Raw genomic sequence first — 19,932 nt, 5'->3', positions numbered from 1 at the left:
TCTCTCTCTCTCTCACACACACACACACACACACACACACTCAAACAAATACTATATAAGAAGCTTACTCTTCAGCCACATGCTTCTGGGTTCAATCTCACCAGGAGGCATGTTAGTAAAGTGCCTTCTACTTTACCCTTAGGTTGACCACTCTCTAGTGAGTGAACTCTGAAAAGACAAAGAAGGTTCAGAAATGCACATGCATATAAGCATGTTTGCCTATATACATTAATGCTTACATTGATATATAAAGATGAATAATGGTGCATTAAATACCATACAAAAAAATAATTGATTAAATGAAAATATATTCAGTTCCCTTGAAGATAAAACAATAGTCTGATGGCAGTTATGACTAACCCTGAATGTGAAAGGAAAGAAAATCTCAAGAATTAAGAATTTTCTAGAATTAAAATGCCTAAATTGTCTTGCAACAAGCAGACAAAGGAAATGTAGTGAATACCATCAACTCAACCATAATTTCATGCCTATTGAACATGTATGCTATGTATGTATTTATGTATGTATGTATGTGGAAATTACAGCCTATAAAGAGCTAAGACATAGTATGACCAAATCTCACAAGTAGTCACTGAGAATGAAGACTGCAAAATCCTGTGGGATGTAATGATTCAGTATGACTATCAAATCAGACATTGGAAGCCTGATGTTGTTGTGGTCAAAAAACAAAAAATACTTGCATGATGAACAACATAGCATGTTCAAGTAACAATAGGGTGAAAGAGAAAGAAGAAAAAAACTGAACAACTATAATGATTTGAAGTGGGAAACACACAAGTAGTGGGCAACAAAGAGAGGGATAGCAGTAGTGATTAGTGTATTTGGAAGTACCAGTAATCAACTACCAGCGTGGCTGGTATTTGTATCAATGTGTTTGGCTAAACACTTCAAGGCTGTACCACAGCATGGCCACTGTGACAGAAATAAGTCTATCTATCTATCTATCTATCTATCTATCTATCTATCTATCTATCTATCTCTCTATCTATCTATCTAGCTATCTGTCTGTCTGTCTGTTTGTCTGTCTGTCTATCTATCTATCTATCTATCAACCTATATATATATATATATATATATATATATACAGTGGGAGAAAATAAATATTCGTACGTGTCAAAATTCTTTATTTAATTTATTTAATTTCTAATGAACATAAATGGGTTATACCAATGCTATATTTGCATACACATGCATAAACTAAGAATATGCAAAAGAAACTAATAAATTATAGTAACTAATGAATTTATATACAATTATAAATATTTAGGGGTGAAAAAAGTATTCGTACAGAATAAATTTATGAGTTTCTATGCCACAAAACACTGTTAAAATAATTTTTTTTTTACTAGAACTTTCTCGTTTGTTCCAATAATCTTATCAGTGGTCATTTTTAAGTGTCAAAATGCTAGCTTCTTCATTCAGCACTGAGACAACATAAAGTAGTGTCATAATAATGGCGAAAAGTAAAGAACTCACAAATTCAGTAAAAAACTTACTTATTGAATAATGGAAAACAGGTAAAAGTTTCAGGAAAATATCAGAGACCCTTTGTATTCCATTTTCTACCATATCTTCATTTATTCAAAGATATAAAAAATCGGGAACTGTTGAAGACAGAATAAGATCCAGTGCACCACGCAAGATTTCCCCTAGATTTTTAAGAAAAAGGAAGCAAAGAATCGAAAAAAATGCAATAATCACCAGAAAAGAGTTTCAAGAAGATTTGTTAGCTTCAGGGACTAGTGTTACACTACGAACAATCAGCAATGAACTTCATGGGAATGAACCGAAGTCATGCTCTCCTAGAAAAACTCCACTGTTGACTAAAAGGCATAGAGATGCCCATTTAAAATTTGTTCATGAACATAAAGATAAATCTGATACATTCTGGGAAAAAGTTCTATGGACAGATGAGTTGAAAATTGAATTGTTTGGACGAAATTTGCGTAGCCATGTTTGGAGGAAAGATGATACCGCTTATTCACCGAAAAACACAATTCCTTCCATAAAGTTTGGAGGTGGCAACATCATGGTGTGGAGGTGCTTCTCTGCAAATGGTACTGGCAATTTACATGTGATAGATGGTAGAATGAATGCAGAGATGTACCAAAATATTTTTAAACAATAATTTATGGGACTCTGTAAAAAAGCTCCAGCTTCGTGAAGGGTGGGTTTTACAACAGGATAATGACCCTAAGCACATGGCGAAGTCTACCAAAATATGGATTGTCGATCACAATACAAAATTACTAGAATGGCCAAGCCAGTCACCTGGCCTGAACCCCATTGAAAATTTGTGGCGTTATTTGAAAATTAAAATTCATTCAAGAGCCCCAACATGCATTCCAGATTTGAAGAAAATTTGTCAAGAAGAATGGGTAAAAATTCCTAAAGAATGATGCGAGTCATTGATTAAGAACAACAAGAAGAGATTGGTTGAAGTGGAACTGAAAAATGCTTATGCTACGAACTATTAAATCAGAATTATCGGTTATTTATGTTCTATACAAATAATTTTTTCGCCCCTAAATATTTATAATTGAATATAAATTCCTTAGTAACTTCTTTTTTTTTAGTTTCTTTTGCATATTCTTAGTTTATGCATGTGTATGCAAATATAGTTTTGGTATATCCCATTTATGCTTATTAGAAATTAAATAAATAAAGAATTTTGACACGTACAAATTTTTATTTTCCCCCATTGTATATATATATATATATATATATATATATATATATAGAGAGAGAGAGAGAGAGAGAGAGAGAGGGAGAGAGAGAGAGGGAGAGAGGGAGAGAGAGAGCGAGATGCGTTCACATACACACACATATATATGCATATATATATGTGTGTGTGTATGCATGTGTGTCTGTCTGTCTGTGTGTGTCTGTGTGTGTATACATATATATATATTTATATATATATATATATATGCACACACATGCATGCATACACATACACACATGCACACAATCACATACACACAATCACATACACACATATAAATATACACAACACACAGTTATATTTGTACAAATACACAAACATATTGTATTGCTTTATTATGTCATCACTACATCATTGCTTAGAAAGTATTCATTTTGACTTCTCCGTTGTCTTTTTCTTTTTTTAATTTTCAGTTTCCAGTTATTCATTTTGCTTTCTCTTGTTTATATTCTAGCAATCTTCGGCTTTGATGATACCATGTAGCATTATTTCGCCATATTAGCCTTTCAAATAATTTGCTTTCTTGATTTTGAAGAATTTATATATCTTCCCTAACGTAATTATATACTAATTATTTTCTTTGAGTAATATATATATATATTTTTACCAACTGATTTTATTAATCTAATATTAATATATTTCTCTTGATCCCAATTTGTCTTTCTCTTGTCTCTCTTTTCATTCTATTCTGCTTAAAAATGTCAATGTAATATAATTGTAAGCTATGCCTTGATGTTTGATATATTGAGCCACAATCTAGCAGATCTATGACCAAAGACATTTGAGCCATCAATATCCTATACATTTTCTCCCAACATAGTATATTCAGGATCATGCTATTCAATATGTCCTTTTTATTAAAACCACAGGATGCGATTTAAGGGAGACTTGGCTGATATTTCCAACAAGTTGAGGGAAGATATTGAGGCACTGTCATTGACTTAAGGTTTGTTCTGTATTAACCCTTTTGTTACTAGACCACCTGAGACTACCCTTGGTTGCATGATACCATCTTCGTGTTTTAAAACGAATTAAACCAAAACTTTCATTAAAATTCTATGTTAATTTATGTCCCAAACGCTGACATAATAACAACAATGCTATTTCATTAAATTCTTCCATGCATTCAAAATTATTTTAAACAAAGACAGTGCATTTCAATAGAGATATATAGTGACAAAGTATTAAAGGATATGGATAAACAAAAATAATAAAAGCTTAGAGCGAATGGTTCTTTCAAATCTAATGAATCAAATCTTACTAGGGCTTAATAAGGTCATAGATTTGTAAGAGAGGGTATTAATCACTTAAATCAATTTTAAGTACAAATCAAATATTCTAATTTGTCAAAAGCATTCAAAGGGTTATAGAAAGCAATAAATAAAGTATTAGACTCATAGAAGAATCTCACACCTTAAGGAAACATTATATTCTGGAAAACCTAGCCATCACATGGAATTCCATAATGGGAAACCTATTTCCCATTGACTACTCCTGTTCCATGGAAATCAATACAAAATATATTTTGTAACATGGAGTTCCATGTTTTAACACAATTTTCAGGAATGTAACATTTCCTTAATGCTGGTTATACTTGTAGTTATAAATTTATAATTTCACTTCTCCAAAATAATTTCTTCAATTCAAATTCTGCTATATTTTACTTAGTCTTAAATTTTCCCAAAATTTAGTAAAATTTAAATACATAATACTTTACTGTATTTAATTTTATTTTGGCCACACTGTCAGTTCTAAATTTCTAAGAAGGCCATTCAAATTTTGCTGGTTTAATAAAAGTGGAGAAACTATCATTACAAAGAACATAAATTGTCTTATTCAGCATTAGTCACTTCAAGTTGTCTCCTGTGTACAACAGATACACAGTGCCTGAGAACTCTTTTTTGTTTCTAAAATACCTTAAGCCTAATACATTTCCTAAGTAGGTGATAATTTATCATACATACTCTCCCTTCCTTCTAATATATTTCTGCATGTACTATACTGTTTTCTCTTTTTTGATTCACACACATAGTAAACTACTTCAGCATGAAGTGCATTGCAACACAAGCCAATAGTCTGTTATGTATAACATCTTATGTTTCTTCAATTATAATTTCTTACATTCTAACAATATCACAGAGAATCTTAACATCTTACAAACTAAAAATTTTGACTCTTAACTTAGTTTCATCTTTTGCCATAATTAATTTAATTATTTAAACCTAGATTCAAGTTTTTGTCACTTACGTATCATATCCATTTAGTGGCTCACCCTCTACTTTCTGAGAAACAAATTGCTATTAAACCATATATCTTTTTATTTTCCTCACAAAAGTTGTCCAAATTATTTTATTTATTTATTTAGCCTTATTGCTTTAACATGACCAAAATTATTCATTATTATCACATACACCTATTTTTGAAAATTTCTAACTCAGTTCACAGTTCTTTGTCCTATAGATATTCCTTTTTTAAACATTTTCTCTGTTTGTTTTTCCTTAGGTCTCCTATAATCTCCTATTTATTTTTTAATCATATGTATTTATCTTCATGCTTCATTCACTTCTTCTCTTTCAACTGACAGCTTGTGATGTATTGTCTCTCTCTCAAAGGGCCTCTCTCTCAGAGTGAAAGGTAAACTGTATGATGCCTGTGTGAAAACAGCCATGCTACATGACAGTGAAACATGGGCTGTGACCACCAAGGACATGCATAGGCTTGTAAGAAATGAAGCTAGAAAGCTTCACTAGATGTGCAATGTCAGTGTGCATGTATGACAGAGAGTAAGCATCTTGAGAGAAAAGCTCGGCATAAGAAGCATCAGATGTGGTGTGCAAGAGAGATGACTGCATTGGTATAGTCATGTGATGTATATGGACAAAAACAACATTGTGAAGAAGTACTACACTCTAATGGTGGACAGAACCTGTGGAAGAGGTAGACCCAGGCAAATCAGGTGACCAAGATCTTTGGTGATATGCTGTGCTTGAGAAGACACCTCAAGCCAAATGAGATCACAGTCATGGCTGATGCCAGTGTCTTGTAACTGGCATGTAAAAATCACCCCTCAAACATTGGGCAATATGCTGTGCTTGAGAAGATTTGTCAAGCTAAGTGAAATCGTAGCCAGAGCAGATGCCAGTACCACTTGACTGGCACCCATGCTAATGGCATGTAAAAAGTACCGTTATAGTGCATTGTTGATGCAATTTTTCATATCAGTGGCACCCATGTCGGTGACATGTAAAAAGCACCCACGACACTCCAGCCATAGAAACCATGCCAAACCAGATTGGAACCTAGTGTAACTCCCCGGCTTACCAGTTTTCAGTCAAACTGTCCAGCCCATGCCAGCATGGAAAACAGACGTTAAACAATGATAGTGTTGATGATGATAATGATGATGATGATGATGACGACGACGTCGGACGACGATGACGACACTGATGACAATGATGATGATGACATACATTTCATCAAGTTGACACAACTTGATATTTACTAGTCATATTTTAAGATATACCTGTTTTGTCTTAATCTATTTGCAAACATAACGAAGTACCTTTCCTTTTCTAAGATATGTGCGAACTAAAATGTTATTAAATACGTTGACCACCAGTTCATTTCGTATGTTTAAGTTACCAAACAAAAAGTTACTCTAGAAATTTCTTTTCAGTTAAATTGATACATCCTTCTACATGTCTCATTTATATTTTACCTGCTTCTCAATTTTACTTTTCAGAAGAAGCAGGTAAAAAGTAATGTTTCCTACAAAATAATTATTTTTATACTAACCTCTATGACTTTCAGGTTTTTTACATTTTCATCAATAGAATGAACATAGCACTCGGTACTATTACATGTATGTGTTCCATTGTCACCTTTTATCATTTATGGTGTGGCTGTGTAGTAAGAAGCTTGCTTCCCAACCTCATTGTTCTGGGTTCAGTCCCACCCTGTGACACCTTGGGCAAGTGTCTTCTGCTATAGCCTCGAGCAGACCAAAGCCTTCTGAGTGGATTTGATAAACAAAAACTGAAAGAATCCCATTGTACACATACACACACACACACACACATATATCTTTACGTGTGTGTGTGTCTTTGTGTTTGTCTCCCACCACTGCTTGACAAATGGTGTTGGTTTGTTTACGTCCAGTAACTTAGTAGTTTGGCAAAAGAGACTTGATATAATAAGTACCAAACTTTAAAAAACAGGTACGGGATTTAATTCATTCAACTAAGAGTTCTTCTAGGTGGTGCCCCAGCATGGTCATAGTCTAATGATTGAAACAAGTAAAAAATAAAAGATAAACATATAGGCGCAGGCGTGGCTGTGTGGTAGGAAGCTTGCTTCTCAACTACATGGTTCCAGGTTCCGTCCCACAGCATGGAACCTTAGGCAAGTGTCTTTTTCTATAGCCTCAGGCTGACCAAAGCCTTTTGAGTAGATTTAATAGATGGAAACTGGAAGAAGCCCGTCGTATACATATAAGTATATGTTTGTGTGTGTCTCTGTGTTTGTGCCCCAGACATTGCGTGACAACCGATGTTGGTTTGTTTATGTCCCTGAAACTTAACAGTTTGGCAAAAGAGACTGATAGAATAAATACTAGGCTTACAAAGAATAAGTTCTGGGATTGATTTGTTTGACTAAAGGCGGTGCTCCAGCACGGCCACACTCAAATGACTGGAACAACTAAATGAATAAAAGAAAGAATATATATTACAGAATATTGGAGGTATAGGCACAGGAGTGACTATGTGGTAAGTAGCTTGCTTACAAACCACATAGTTCCGGGTTCAGTCCCACTGCGTGGGACCTTGGGAAAGTGTCTTCAACTATAGCCTTGGGCCGATCAATGCCTTGTGCGTGGATTTGGTAGAAAGAAACTGAAAGAAGCCTGTCATATATATGTATGTGTGTATATATATTTGTGTGTCTGTGTTTGTCCCCCAACATCGCTTGACAACCGATGCTGGTGTGTTTACATCCCCGTAACTTAGTGGTTCGGCAAAATACACCGATAGAATAAGTACTAGGCTCACAAAAAATAAGTCCTGGTGTCAATTTGCTCGACTAAAGGCGGTGCTCCAGCATGGCCACAGTCAAATGACTGAAACGAGTAAAAGAATAGTAATCGCCATACAGGAAGAAAACAGATTTATTTTCGACTTGTTTTACGCCCCATGCTTTTATTTTTTCATGAATATACTTATTACTGATCTAGATGTATCTACACCATTTGTCTATAGTGAGAAATTTTCACTATGACAAAATACAGTGAATATCCTATTTACAATAAAGATTATTTGCCAACATAACATGGCAGTCCTGGTCTAGAATGAATGTTGATGTAATTTAGCCTCAGGAGAAATCGTCTCCAGCTGGCTATACAATACAATCTGTGTCTTTATATACAATTTGTGTCTTTATATTTAGCACCCCCACTCAGCTCAAAACAATATGTATCGCAATTTCCAGGTTATTGTTTTAAGCAGAGTGGGGGTGCTAAATGCCCTTGTTCCAAAAATATAAGGACACAAATCATGTCATATGGCCAGCTGGAGACGATGTCTCCTGGGGCTAAATTACAGCAACATTTGTCCTAAACCAGGACTGACATGTTATGTTGGCAAATAATCTTTACTCTAGAGTACTGTTGCTGAATATCTCTCCTTGAGAGATTTACAAACAGTAATTTTCTAGCTTTTTTACAAGTCCAAACATGCTATCAACATATTCAAACCAGTGATAACATTGCATTTATACGCACTGCTTAGTATTTCCTCTCCTTAATACTATTATTTCACTGTAGACGGTTTTGCTCTGAAGTTTTACTTTAAATTTGTAATGCCACATTTTCTTTGTTCAACCTAACAATATCCTTTAACCTTTAGTATTCAGATTTCTTTGTCAAATCTATAGCTTATTTATTCACATTGATTTGAATTAATCATGCATTATCTCAAAGCTTCAAGATTTCAATGGTATGTTTTCATATTTTTAGAAAGACATTGTAAGGTAGGTGTGAAGGATTGGATCTGTTCGGTTTTAGCATAAAACATGTAGAATATTTGGGCTGGATATGGCCAGAATAAATGCTAAAAGGTTAATTATGAACATACACTTTAAAAGCTTTGAATTTTGAGACTTTGTGTTCATCAGCTGCTAGACTAATCAACATGATCACATACAATTGCTCATGTGTACAACATACATATATATCAAACTCTCTGACATTTATGTAAGCACAGTGTATTCTTATCCCATTTATTTTCTCATCTCATAATTTTTTTTTCTCTTCAACTGTACTCCTAACATTTCAGTTTGTTTATTTTTCATCGTTTATCAAATTCTTCTATACTTGATACTACTTATTTGCCCAGCCTGTTACCCTCTTGGGGTTGGACAAAATAATGGAAACACCTTAAAATTTCAAACAAATTTATTTCAATATGGAGTAAGACTGCCCTTAGCAGTAATTACAGCTTGAATTCTATGAGGTATGGACTCGTACAAAGTTTGATTTGTTTCCAAAGGAATTTTTGTCCATTCTTCAGCTAAAACAGTCTTAAGTTCTTGTAGTGATGATGGTGGAGGATATAGACTCCTTACTTGTTTTTCTAAAATGCACCATAAATGTTCAATAATATTGAGATCTGAGGACTGTGGTGGCCAGATAAGATGTTCAACTTCATTAGAATGTTCCTCGTGCTATTCACTAACAACTTTAGCTGTGTGAATTGGCATATTATCATCCTGCAAGATTGTTTTTCCCTCTAAAAACAGTTCTGCAACTATAAGATGAATTTGATCAGATAAAATGCTTAAATATTCTTGACTATTAATTCTGCCATGAAAGGAAACCATTGGGCTGGCGGATTTCCCCCAGATCATCACAGATCCTAGCCCCCCCCCCCCGATCATCACAGATCCTCCTCCATGTTTAACAGCTGGAAGAAGGCAATCTGGTTCAAATGCTTCTTTTGGCTGTCTCTACACGTATACTCGGCCGGTGGTCAGGGATAAGGTAAAGACTGACTTGTCCAAGAAAATAACATTCTTCCACTGCTCTAGGGACCAATTCTGTAGGTTTTTACTCCACTCTAAATGCTTTGCAACATTTGTTTTTGAAAGTTGCGGTTTTCTGATTGCAGCCTTTTGTGATCCTTTCTAACAATTCGTGTAAGAGTCCAATGGTCCCTATCTGAAAGTTTTGGTTTTCTTCTGGTGTTTTGTTTCGATGAAGAGGTTTTTTCCCTCTTCCTCAAAGACTGTCATTACTTTTGAGACAGTACTTCTTGATACACCAAACATTTCGGCTGTTTTCATTACACTAGCACCTGCCGTACGAGCACCAGCAATTTGGCCTCTTTGAAAGTCCGATAGATCTGTCATTTTAATGAATTTTAATTACCTTTTCCTCATGATATCTGAAAAGTAAGAGCAATTTTAGCAAAACATATTAAGCAACACTAATAATGAATAAAAAAAATAAATAAATAAACAAGCTTTTGATGGTTTTATAGATATTTCAAAATTATGATTCTATGATGCTAGGTGTTTCCATTATTTTGTCCAACACCTGTATATAAATATATTAATCAAAGTGTACAGTATTTATATATCCATTACAACCGATCTTACCAATCGGTTTCACAACAGAGTGTTAAGTAACAGTCCAATAATGTAAACCTGCACTCATCAGACGTAGCCGTTATGGAATTAATACCCCCCCCCCACACACACACACATAAATGCAATACACACATATTTGTTAATTTTGCTAACTCCATCCACAGAATTTTCCTGTACCTGGGAGGACAAACTGAAGACAACAAAGTTGCATAAAGAACAGAAGCACCAAGACCAGCATCAGCTGCAGTTTAGACAGCATCAATATCAATAAAAAAAGAAAAAGATGTATTTTACGCAAGATGTTGTCTTGAAGCACAACGAAAACACTTGGTCTAATGGACAGGCATAAGTCTTATTCTTGGTTAAACCCTGAGAAGGATTTCATATCTCAACTGGCATCAAGACTGAAATTTTTGCAATTCAAACAATGGAACAGGTGGAATTTAAGGCATACTTCAAAGTCAAATCCCTTGTCATTGCAAAGATGCATTGGACCTCAACAATGGAAAACTTTATGTAAACCAAGGGTTCCTGTGAAAAACACAAAGGAAACTGTTAACGAAAAAGCTGCCAGGCATGGATTTGAATCTAACGTTGCTTTCCAAGAAGAGAAAAAGCATAATATCCCAATGATTCAGATGAGGATTACTATAAAGAATGATGATGAACTAAAGAATACTTTCAATCTGAAGGCTGAAATAGCATCAAAATTTGCCTTGGAATTAGAAAAAACACTAACAAGTATGGCTGCACTTAAATCAGATGAAATGCTTTACCAAGAGAATGTATCAAAATTAGGAGCCACAACCTGCATGCAAGAACATTTTCAGACTGAGAAGTCATTACATTTTAAGAATACATTAAATGCATATCAGGATGTAAGAAATAGATCCTCTTCTAAATTAGAAGAATCATCTGGCAGCATAATCACATCTTTTAATAAAGGTCCTTTAAGAAAAGAATCAACATTTATAAGCAACAATAGAATGGATATCAGAAAGACTGAAGAATGCCAACCAGAGCCATACCATAAAAGTATGCTTGAAAGTAATAATACAGAAGGTGCTGGAGCTGAATATGATGGGAAAATATTAACTGGTGATAAAACTTCAATTAGTGGCAAAACTGTAGTTAGTGGTATAGCATTAATTAAAGATAAAATTATAGATGAAGGGGAAATTATGTCTGATGAGAAAACTGAATTTGTAGGTAAACCAAACCCAGAAAGATGTAAAATAAAAGGAGGTGGAATTCCATGCAAAGGTAAACTAAGAACTACTTTAGGAGGCAAAACTGAACTGGGCAATAGGTGTAAACTTGGTTGCAGTACTGAATGTAGAGATAAAACTGTAGTTGCATCCACTTCTACACCTAGAAGTAAAAGAACATCTAATATAAAACACAATGATAAAGCTTTACTTGAAAGTGTAATTGTATTTGGAAGTAAGATTAAAACTAGTGTTGTCAGTTCAACCACATCTCTTGATAAAACTAAGCATTGCACAAAATCCTTAGTAGGTAGAAAAAGCACACCCAGCAGTAAAAACATAGAGAAAGGTAAAACCACAGCAGCTGGAATTACAACTTCATTTGCCAGTAAGTCTGTGCTGGAAAGTAAAAGTGCATTTGGTAATAAAACAAGAGTTGGAAGTACTAGTGATCCAGGAAGAAAATCAACAGGCAGAAATGAAAGTGTGTTTGGTGATACACCAGAAGGAAGGGAAAATAGAATAAAGTTTAAAGTAAAAAATGTAACTGGAAGTAAAGCTACTACTAAATGCAAATCTACAGATAAGCATAAAGCTTCAGCTGTAGGTTACACTCCAGCAGAAAGTTTTAAAACTGTTATAAGAAGTACACCTATAAGTAAAATATCTTTTGAACATCGTGATACATCTAGAGATAGATATATATCTAGAGATAAATCTCCATATAGCTATAAATCTATATCTAGAGGTAAATCTACATCTGGAGGCAAATCTACATCTAGAGGCAAATCTTCATCTGGAGGTAAATCTGCAGCTAGAGATGAAACTGGATTGGGAGGCTCATTTGTACCCGAAAGTAAAATTGTATCTAAAAGTAAAACTACAGCAAGTTCTAATGATAAAGCCAGAGCTAAAATAACAGCAGGTAATTCTGCATGTAGTAGTGAAAGAACTTCTGTTGGTTATAGCATCCCAGCTTCTGGTAAAACTAATCCAAAGAGAAATTCTGTTAACCCAGCCATTCAAACGAAACTGAGAAACACAGTAAGAAAAGAAAATAATTTTCAAACAAATGAAAAATCAACAAAAAATTTTAGTACTGAGTTTATCACTCTCATCAACTCTTCAGGTCTGAATGTCAGTGATGTCCATGATATTGTAAGAATGGAAAATACTTTTGACAGAAATGATAAACCTTTGAATAATACTGCAATGGAAAATGCTCATCCTATCAATATTTCAGAAACTTTGGAAGCCAAAGGTGTCAGCAAAAATGTCAGGGGCGATGATATTCTTCAACGAAATGATAAAACTTTGAAGAATGTTAATACTACATATGTCACTCTTGCCAAGTCAACAGATGCTTTGGAAGCCACTGGTATCAATACCCTTCCATTGCCATTGAAAGTTAATAACAAACGAGATACTCCTACTGATACATCAGAAGCTCTAGAAGTTTGTAATGTTAATGATGTAATGAACAGATTAAAACCAAAGGATAAATATGACTCTAAACTTTGGCTTGTACATATGAAACCACTTCCTGATGAGTATCCATACAGCCACAAATATTTACTAATTCCACTGGTACCATGTCCACCAGACAACAAATCAATATCAGAAAAGACTGCTAACCTGAAATCCACAAACAATTACACATCAATAAAGTCAATAAAGAGAACTCTAAATTCTTCTGTTAAATCAAAAGTTAGCATCAAAAGTAAGAAGAAAGTGAATTTTACATCTCCAACCAGAATAGAAATTGCACCTCAGCTAAAACAAAGAAACAGGAGTAAATTAAAATATGCAACCCAAAAAATGACAGGGGGTAGAACTACAGATACAGTGGAACAAATGCAAGCAGATGAGGGAAGGAATTCTCAAAAACAAATCAATAAGAAAAAGTCTCAAAGTTCAGTTAAGGAAGACTATGTAAATAACTTGAAATCTAAGCAACAGACATCTCAAGTACTAAGAAATTTTAAAAAGCAAACAAATGACATCAAATCAGAAAACTTAGTTCGATCAAATATTACATTTAGAATAGAAAATGAATGCGCAGCAGAAGTTTCTCTTGGAATAAAATGTATATCTGAAGGAGCTCCTAGTCAAAGTAAGGAGAATTTCTTGAAATCAGAAGAGGTACCAAATTACATAAGTACAACAGAGAATGCATTTGATCAGAGAGAAGAAGAGCTAAACTGGAGCTTTTGGGAAAAGAAAAAAAATGAAGACCAAATTGAACTGCAAAAAATAAGGAATTTTCTTCAGTCAAACACTTTCAGAAATTCACCATTTATTTCTGAAAAAGTAAAAACATTTTTGGCTAGGAATAATTCAGTATCAAGAGAAGAAATGTATGCACCAGAACGTAAAGATAAAGAAAATATATCACATCATTCAACTAGTCTAACTGAACCAGACAAACCACCTGAGATGATAAGCATACTGAGGACAAGCAGCCAATGCAGTTCAATGTATGCAATTAAAGATAATGTTTCTGTAAAACTAAAATCTTCATCTATGTCTGAAATAGCTCCCCAAATTAAAAACTCTCTAGATAAAATAAAGAACCTCTCTAATCCAAAACAGAGAGTTCTGTGGAAAGAAAACTGTAATTTGCGAAATGCACTATATGAAAGAAATGCTCCCCAGCCAAGGATTTCCGGTGGAAGAAAGAAAAGCCTTCAGTTGCATATTATGAGTGAGCCAAGAATAGCATCACAGACAAAAGGAAAATTGGAATTGAGATCTAATTTTAAATCAAGTGAAGTTCAGAAGCCTCCTGGTATTGAACAAGTAAATAAAATTATTCCAGGTGAAAAGAAAGAATTTAAATTAAAGACTATTCTTACAGGTAGGTTTTCTCATGGTCCATTGCAACTTCAGCCTAAAAATCTAGCAAAACTTGAAATTGTTTCAAACAAAAAATGGAATCCAAGTGGGAGCATTGTTCCAAATTCAACGACAAATACTATTCACTTCCCTTGCCAAAGAATGACAGATTTACATTACTCAATGTTTGATGCTTGCCATTCAGTGATGACAAGAGGAGGATTTCCACAAAACTTTATGATTGCAAGTGATAAACTATTTCAACTAGATGATATATTTGCTCCAAGAAATACTCCTCGAACTCTGTTAACATATGAACAAATGGTTACAAAAAGAGAACAGAAACTAGCTATGCAAAATAATGTATTAGAATTGGTAATGATGTTTGATTCACTAGACTCAAAGAATCTATTTAAATCAACGAAACAATTTCATAAAAATAACTTGAGGAAGACGATAGTTTCTGCAGATCTTAAATCAGAAACATTTAAATATGGTCCTGAGAAAAGGAGGCAAAGTATACAATCATCATTTAATTTAACCCATTCATATGAATTGGTAGATAAACTGGAGCCAAAAGTGTCTTTGCGACCCCCAAATTTTGTTAGAAATAAAGCTATATTACATAGAAAAGCATTTTCTGGCCCACAGATTACAAAAACACAAAAATATCTGTCTAAAAAAAATAATATCGAAGAAATGAATCAAATATTGACACCAAAAAATATACAGAGGAGAAAAACTGTTAGTGAACTAAAGACAATTAATAATCTAATATTGACTTCTGAATGGGAAAATAATTTTAAGGTAAAAAATATTTTGGAACAGTGTCAACACAGTAAGACCTGTTTAGAAGAGAAGGCTCAAAAACAAGCAATCACATTTAAATCAAATGCTTGGTTAAAACCAAAAATGGATACCAATTCCAGCAATGTGTGTAAACCCTTACGTAAATATGGCCTTTTGTTTGAACAACCAATTTCATCCACTTTGAAACCAGAGACAGAGATGAAGCTAAACATCACACCAACGACAGGTAATAAATTTCCCCACAACTTTACTGCACGGAACAAACTGCTGCCGCATACTTTACAGAGACTGAATAATTTGTTTCAATCAGCCAGTAAGCTTGGCCAGATGAATTCCTTTGGAGCAAATATTATGTCAAAAGCAGAAAGAAAATTTGAACCAAATATTAATTTCTCAGAAATTAAAGAAGCAACAGCAATGTAGAAAATAAATGATACTGCCTGAAGAATCAGAGAATAAGAGGCATTCATTATCCTGAGATGCATCTCACATCAGTTACAAATTGATAAAACTAAATGCAACATTTGAGCTGGTTCACTCAAGTGATTCAACAGAATTTAATGAAACATTAGCAATAGGACAATCCAGTGTAATGCAGAGATCATTAATTGAGTCAATGAAATCCAGTATTGTGAATGAATCTATGAAATCCAGTGAAATAAGATCTGCAAAATCTAATGAGAAACATAAATCAGCAGAATCAGATGATAAACTTCAATCAGAGGTACCAAAGTATTTGCAAGGATCATGAGAAGTAAAAGATTTGCATGGATTAGTGAAATCAAATAATATGCATGCATCAATGGTACCAAGTAATATATATGGAACGTCAAGCACAAACTGCAAGCATAGATATTTGACATCAAATAATATGCCTGAATTAACAGCATCAAATGATATTCATGGACCAGAGGCATTAAGCAAGATGGATTGCTGTAGCATCAAGTGTAAGAAATAATTCTAAACAATCAGTGCCATCTCATGGCATATGTGTATTAGTAGATTCATATGCCATGCTTGTATTAGTGAAATTTAGTGATATGCATGGATCAAGATCATCCAATGCTTTGTAAGGACCAACAGAATCAAATGAAATATGTGGATCAATTGCATTAAAATACAAGCATAGATCTATGGCATTAGATGACATGCATGGATCTGCAATATCGAATGTCCATACTTTGATCAGCAGAATCAAATGACGTACTTAAATCAGTGGAATCAAATGACACATCAATTCAAATAACAAATTTTGAATAACTAAGCCAAAAGAAAATTATTAGATGAAGAAGAATCAATACAATTTAAGAATTACATCTCAGCTGAAATAGCATGTATGATTCAAGAGAGGCAACTTCAAATATTAATGCTTATATCAGGAAATTTTTGAAGAACAGCCAAAATTTGCTGCTAGATTTAAGAATGAACTGGAATTTGACAATAATTCTGAATTGAAATAAACACTTTAGGCTCACTGAAATAAAACCAAATAGAATGAAAGTAGAAAACAATATCGAAGAGAAAATTAACATTAATGTGGAAGACAGATAAATAAAACTTTCATTCGAATATTATTCTGGAGACTAATTTAATCAATTGAAACTAAAGAAAGCAACTTATTGTGTTTAAAATATTAAGACTACCAAAATGTCGAGAAGTCAAATATGCTAAAAAATATTGAATATAAATAAATCACATACTGAAACTAAAGCAACATATCTTACCGAAAGTAAGAAAGATTAAATATTCAACTGTAAGATAATTGATTAATGACTGCATTAAAAAAGTGAAAATACTCAAATAAAACAATTTGAATATTGGAAATATTTGAAGCAAGTTTTGCTGCTTCATTCATCTTTGAATTTCTCCCATAAATAATTATTAAATTATATGGTTTTATAATGACTTTGTAAAACTGGTTTTCAAAATTCTATGCAAAGGTTTTTATAAAACTCTAACTACTCTTAAAATAACTTGTTGTGTGTCATCCTTTTCTCAGTGTTGTTCACATTGCCAATCTTTATTTCATACAGGAATACAGTTGCATGTGTTATCACATGATGTTTGAACTGTCCAAGGAATATTGGGATAAGATTTTGGCTGCTGTAGTGAACATGTCAAGTAACTACTTTAGTGCTCAGTTGACCTGTTCAGATCCAAAACTTAAGATATTCTACTAACATCAAAGTTAGTATGCTGAAATGTACACCAGAAGAAATGATACTGATGTTAGAGTGAAGACAAATGAATGTGTGCAATGTACAAGAGATAAGATAAAATGAGTCTCAGCCAGACTAATCACAGCAAAGAAGAAAGGTGTAAATACTTAAGTGTGAATAGCAGCAAAAGGATGGTTAGAGTAGACATGTTGTTAGTAGAGAAGGTTAGTGTTATCTAGAATATTAATGAAATCTTTGTTGAAGTAGGCTCTCTTTGATTTGTTTATACTGTCATGATTACTTGTTCTCAGGTGAACATATGCAGTTCTAGTCCTTCAACAAGTTTGTCACATAAATTCACCATTTTATCTGGGGATATGTTTTTCATTGTGTTGACACTTCAATCTTGATCCCCACAGCATAATCATCATCTGATACACTTTTTAAGAACCATTTCAGTTATTTCATCATTGGTCATGGAATGAAGGTTATTATTGATGTTAAAAGCTTCTTTGATATCCACTTACACTGGCTTTCTGACAAATTCTGATTGTATACTTTTTGTTCATTTGAAACGTAGAATCCTTCAAAATTGTCAGTTTGTCCATCATCCTTATTGAACATATTTTCAGTTCAGAGATTGAGCCAAGTATGCACAAGAGCGTTTTTAAGTGATTTGATCCCATGCATTTACAACTACAGTTCTATTTCTTTATTACTTCCAGCTGAAGGGTCGTTGCCATGCTAGAGCACCATATTTTCTAGCGTACACCTGTAGGAAGACTTTAACACTCATATCTTTGTTGATTACTGCAAGCATACCATGCCAAGAAAATGTCTTTATATTTAGTCTTCAATGATGTTAAGTAGCCTTACTCACATACCTGAATTAATGACACTACATTTGGAATGAAATATACTGTTTAATAGTAAGTTCAGTTGGATTATCAGCAAAACAGTTGTCCAACAATAAAAAAAATCTTGCTCTTAGCACTCTCTTTTGTTCCCTGAAATAAGCATGAGACTCTGGTACACAATGTTTGTGAAAACAATCAGAAAGAATACCCCTGATGATCCATAACTTTTGTTACCATAATAATGATATCAAATTTTGCCACAAGGCCATCAAGCTTGGAGGAGGGTTAAGCCGATTACATCGATGCCAGTGTTCAACTAGTACTCATTCTATTGATCCTGAAAGGATGAAAGGCAAAGTCAGCATCAGTGACATTCAAACTCAGAATGGAAATTTGGAAGAAATGCCACTAAGCATTTTTCCCAGTGCAGTAATGATTCTGCCAGCTCACCGCCATTTTTGTTACCATAATAATGCCTTGATTTAAAATAGGGAGAATGTGGGTGTTTGCCTACTACAGCAAGTCTATATTTATGGATTTTTGCTGTATTAGCATATGCTGGCACAGTTAATTTGTCTTTAATATTTTTAACTCCTGAAGTCAATATTTCATGCAGTGAATCTTTCCCCAAGGTATTAAAGCCACAATAATAATGTTTCATTAACATTCTATGCATATTCTGCTGTTAAAGTTTTATCAGCTGTGATCTTTGCATCTTTGCAGACTCATCCATGAAATTCAGGGGTTGCTTTATAATCAACTGATGTGTTATTACCAAAAATTTTGAAATAATTTAAACCAACCCAGTTCTTAAGCCTTTGTAAATAATCCTGTGTATATTCATAGCTATTTCTAATATTCATTTTGCTATTATAGATGTTTGCTTGTTTCTTGATCATTAATCTGTTGAGTGCCTTCTGTATACTTAGCCACTGATGATTGCACTTCATCAACCCATGATTACAATCTTCATTTTTTATGCTATATTCGTCTAGTTTCTAATAACTTCTCTTCATTGTGATTCGTTAGGTCACATGCTGTTTTAAGTCTACAATTAAACCTCTTAGTCAGATGTTTCCGACCATCAAACTTCTCAGTCAGACGTTTTTCGCTTGCACTATTTTGTCATTATTGACAACCTGACATTCTGTGGCATTGATAAACATTAGTGCTTTCTGATATTCCTTTCGCTATTAGCCATAACAGTATTAGCAAGATTTCCAAAGTTTTCAACACTAAGTGGCGCATAAAGCATTTAGTAAATAGTGCGCACAGGAAGATGTTGCTATAATGGTTGATATCAATAAGCTGACACCAACTTAACTACGATAGACAATTCCAAAATTGTAGTAGTCATTACAACACTGTCATCTTTTCAATAAATACTCTAAAGATTATCATGAAAGTTATGCAATTTCTGAAGATTTGGCAAGGCAATCAGATAAGATTTTTTTTATATCACAGTTAGCTATTTGTGGTTAATGAAACACAAATTGGATTATGCTGTTAAATATTAGATAAACATTCCTTTTTGCTTTGCTACAAATACATACATATAGTAAAACATGTATAATATGTATATAAAGCATATATATAAAACATTTATTTATTTATCTATATCTATTTACATGTATAGAATATTTATATATACATATATATATATATACATTATATAT

The 19,932-nt window shown here is 33.5% G+C and overlaps 1 protein-coding gene across 2 annotated transcripts; it reads left to right on the top strand.

The window, feature by feature from the left end:
* The first annotated feature begins 3,123 nt into the window (after positions 1–3,123).
* LOC106875732 (uncharacterized) lies at positions 3,124–17,127 on the top strand. 2 transcript variants are annotated; one of them, XM_014923978.2, is made up of 3 exons: positions 3,124–3,302; positions 3,616–3,692; positions 10,552–17,127. In XM_014923978.2, exon 3 carries the CDS (start codon positions 10,723–10,725, stop codon positions 15,661–15,663), a length of 4,941 nt encoding a protein of 1,646 aa, XP_014779464.1. In that variant the 5' UTR covers positions 3,124–3,302; positions 3,616–3,692; positions 10,552–10,722; the 3' UTR covers positions 15,664–17,127. The 2 variants fall into 2 exon arrangements, with proteins under 2 accessions (XP_014779464.1, XP_014779465.1); XM_014923979.2 differs by lacking the exon at positions 3,616–3,692.
* The last annotated feature ends 2,805 nt before the right edge of the window (positions 17,128–19,932 follow it).

The sequence above is a fragment of the Octopus bimaculoides genome, chromosome 8 (genome assembly GCF_001194135.2).
Source record: "Octopus bimaculoides isolate UCB-OBI-ISO-001 chromosome 8, ASM119413v2, whole genome shotgun sequence".
NCBI classification, from domain to species: domain Eukaryota; kingdom Metazoa; phylum Mollusca; class Cephalopoda; order Octopoda; family Octopodidae; genus Octopus; species Octopus bimaculoides.
This window is presented reverse-complemented; position numbering and strand designations above follow the sequence as displayed.

What these genes read in the sequence shown, in the direction of transcription:
- LOC106875732 (XM_014923979.2), top strand. Translation starts at nt 10,723, where the DNA reads ATGGACAGGCATAAGTCTTATTCTTGGTTAAACCCTGAGAAGGATTTC.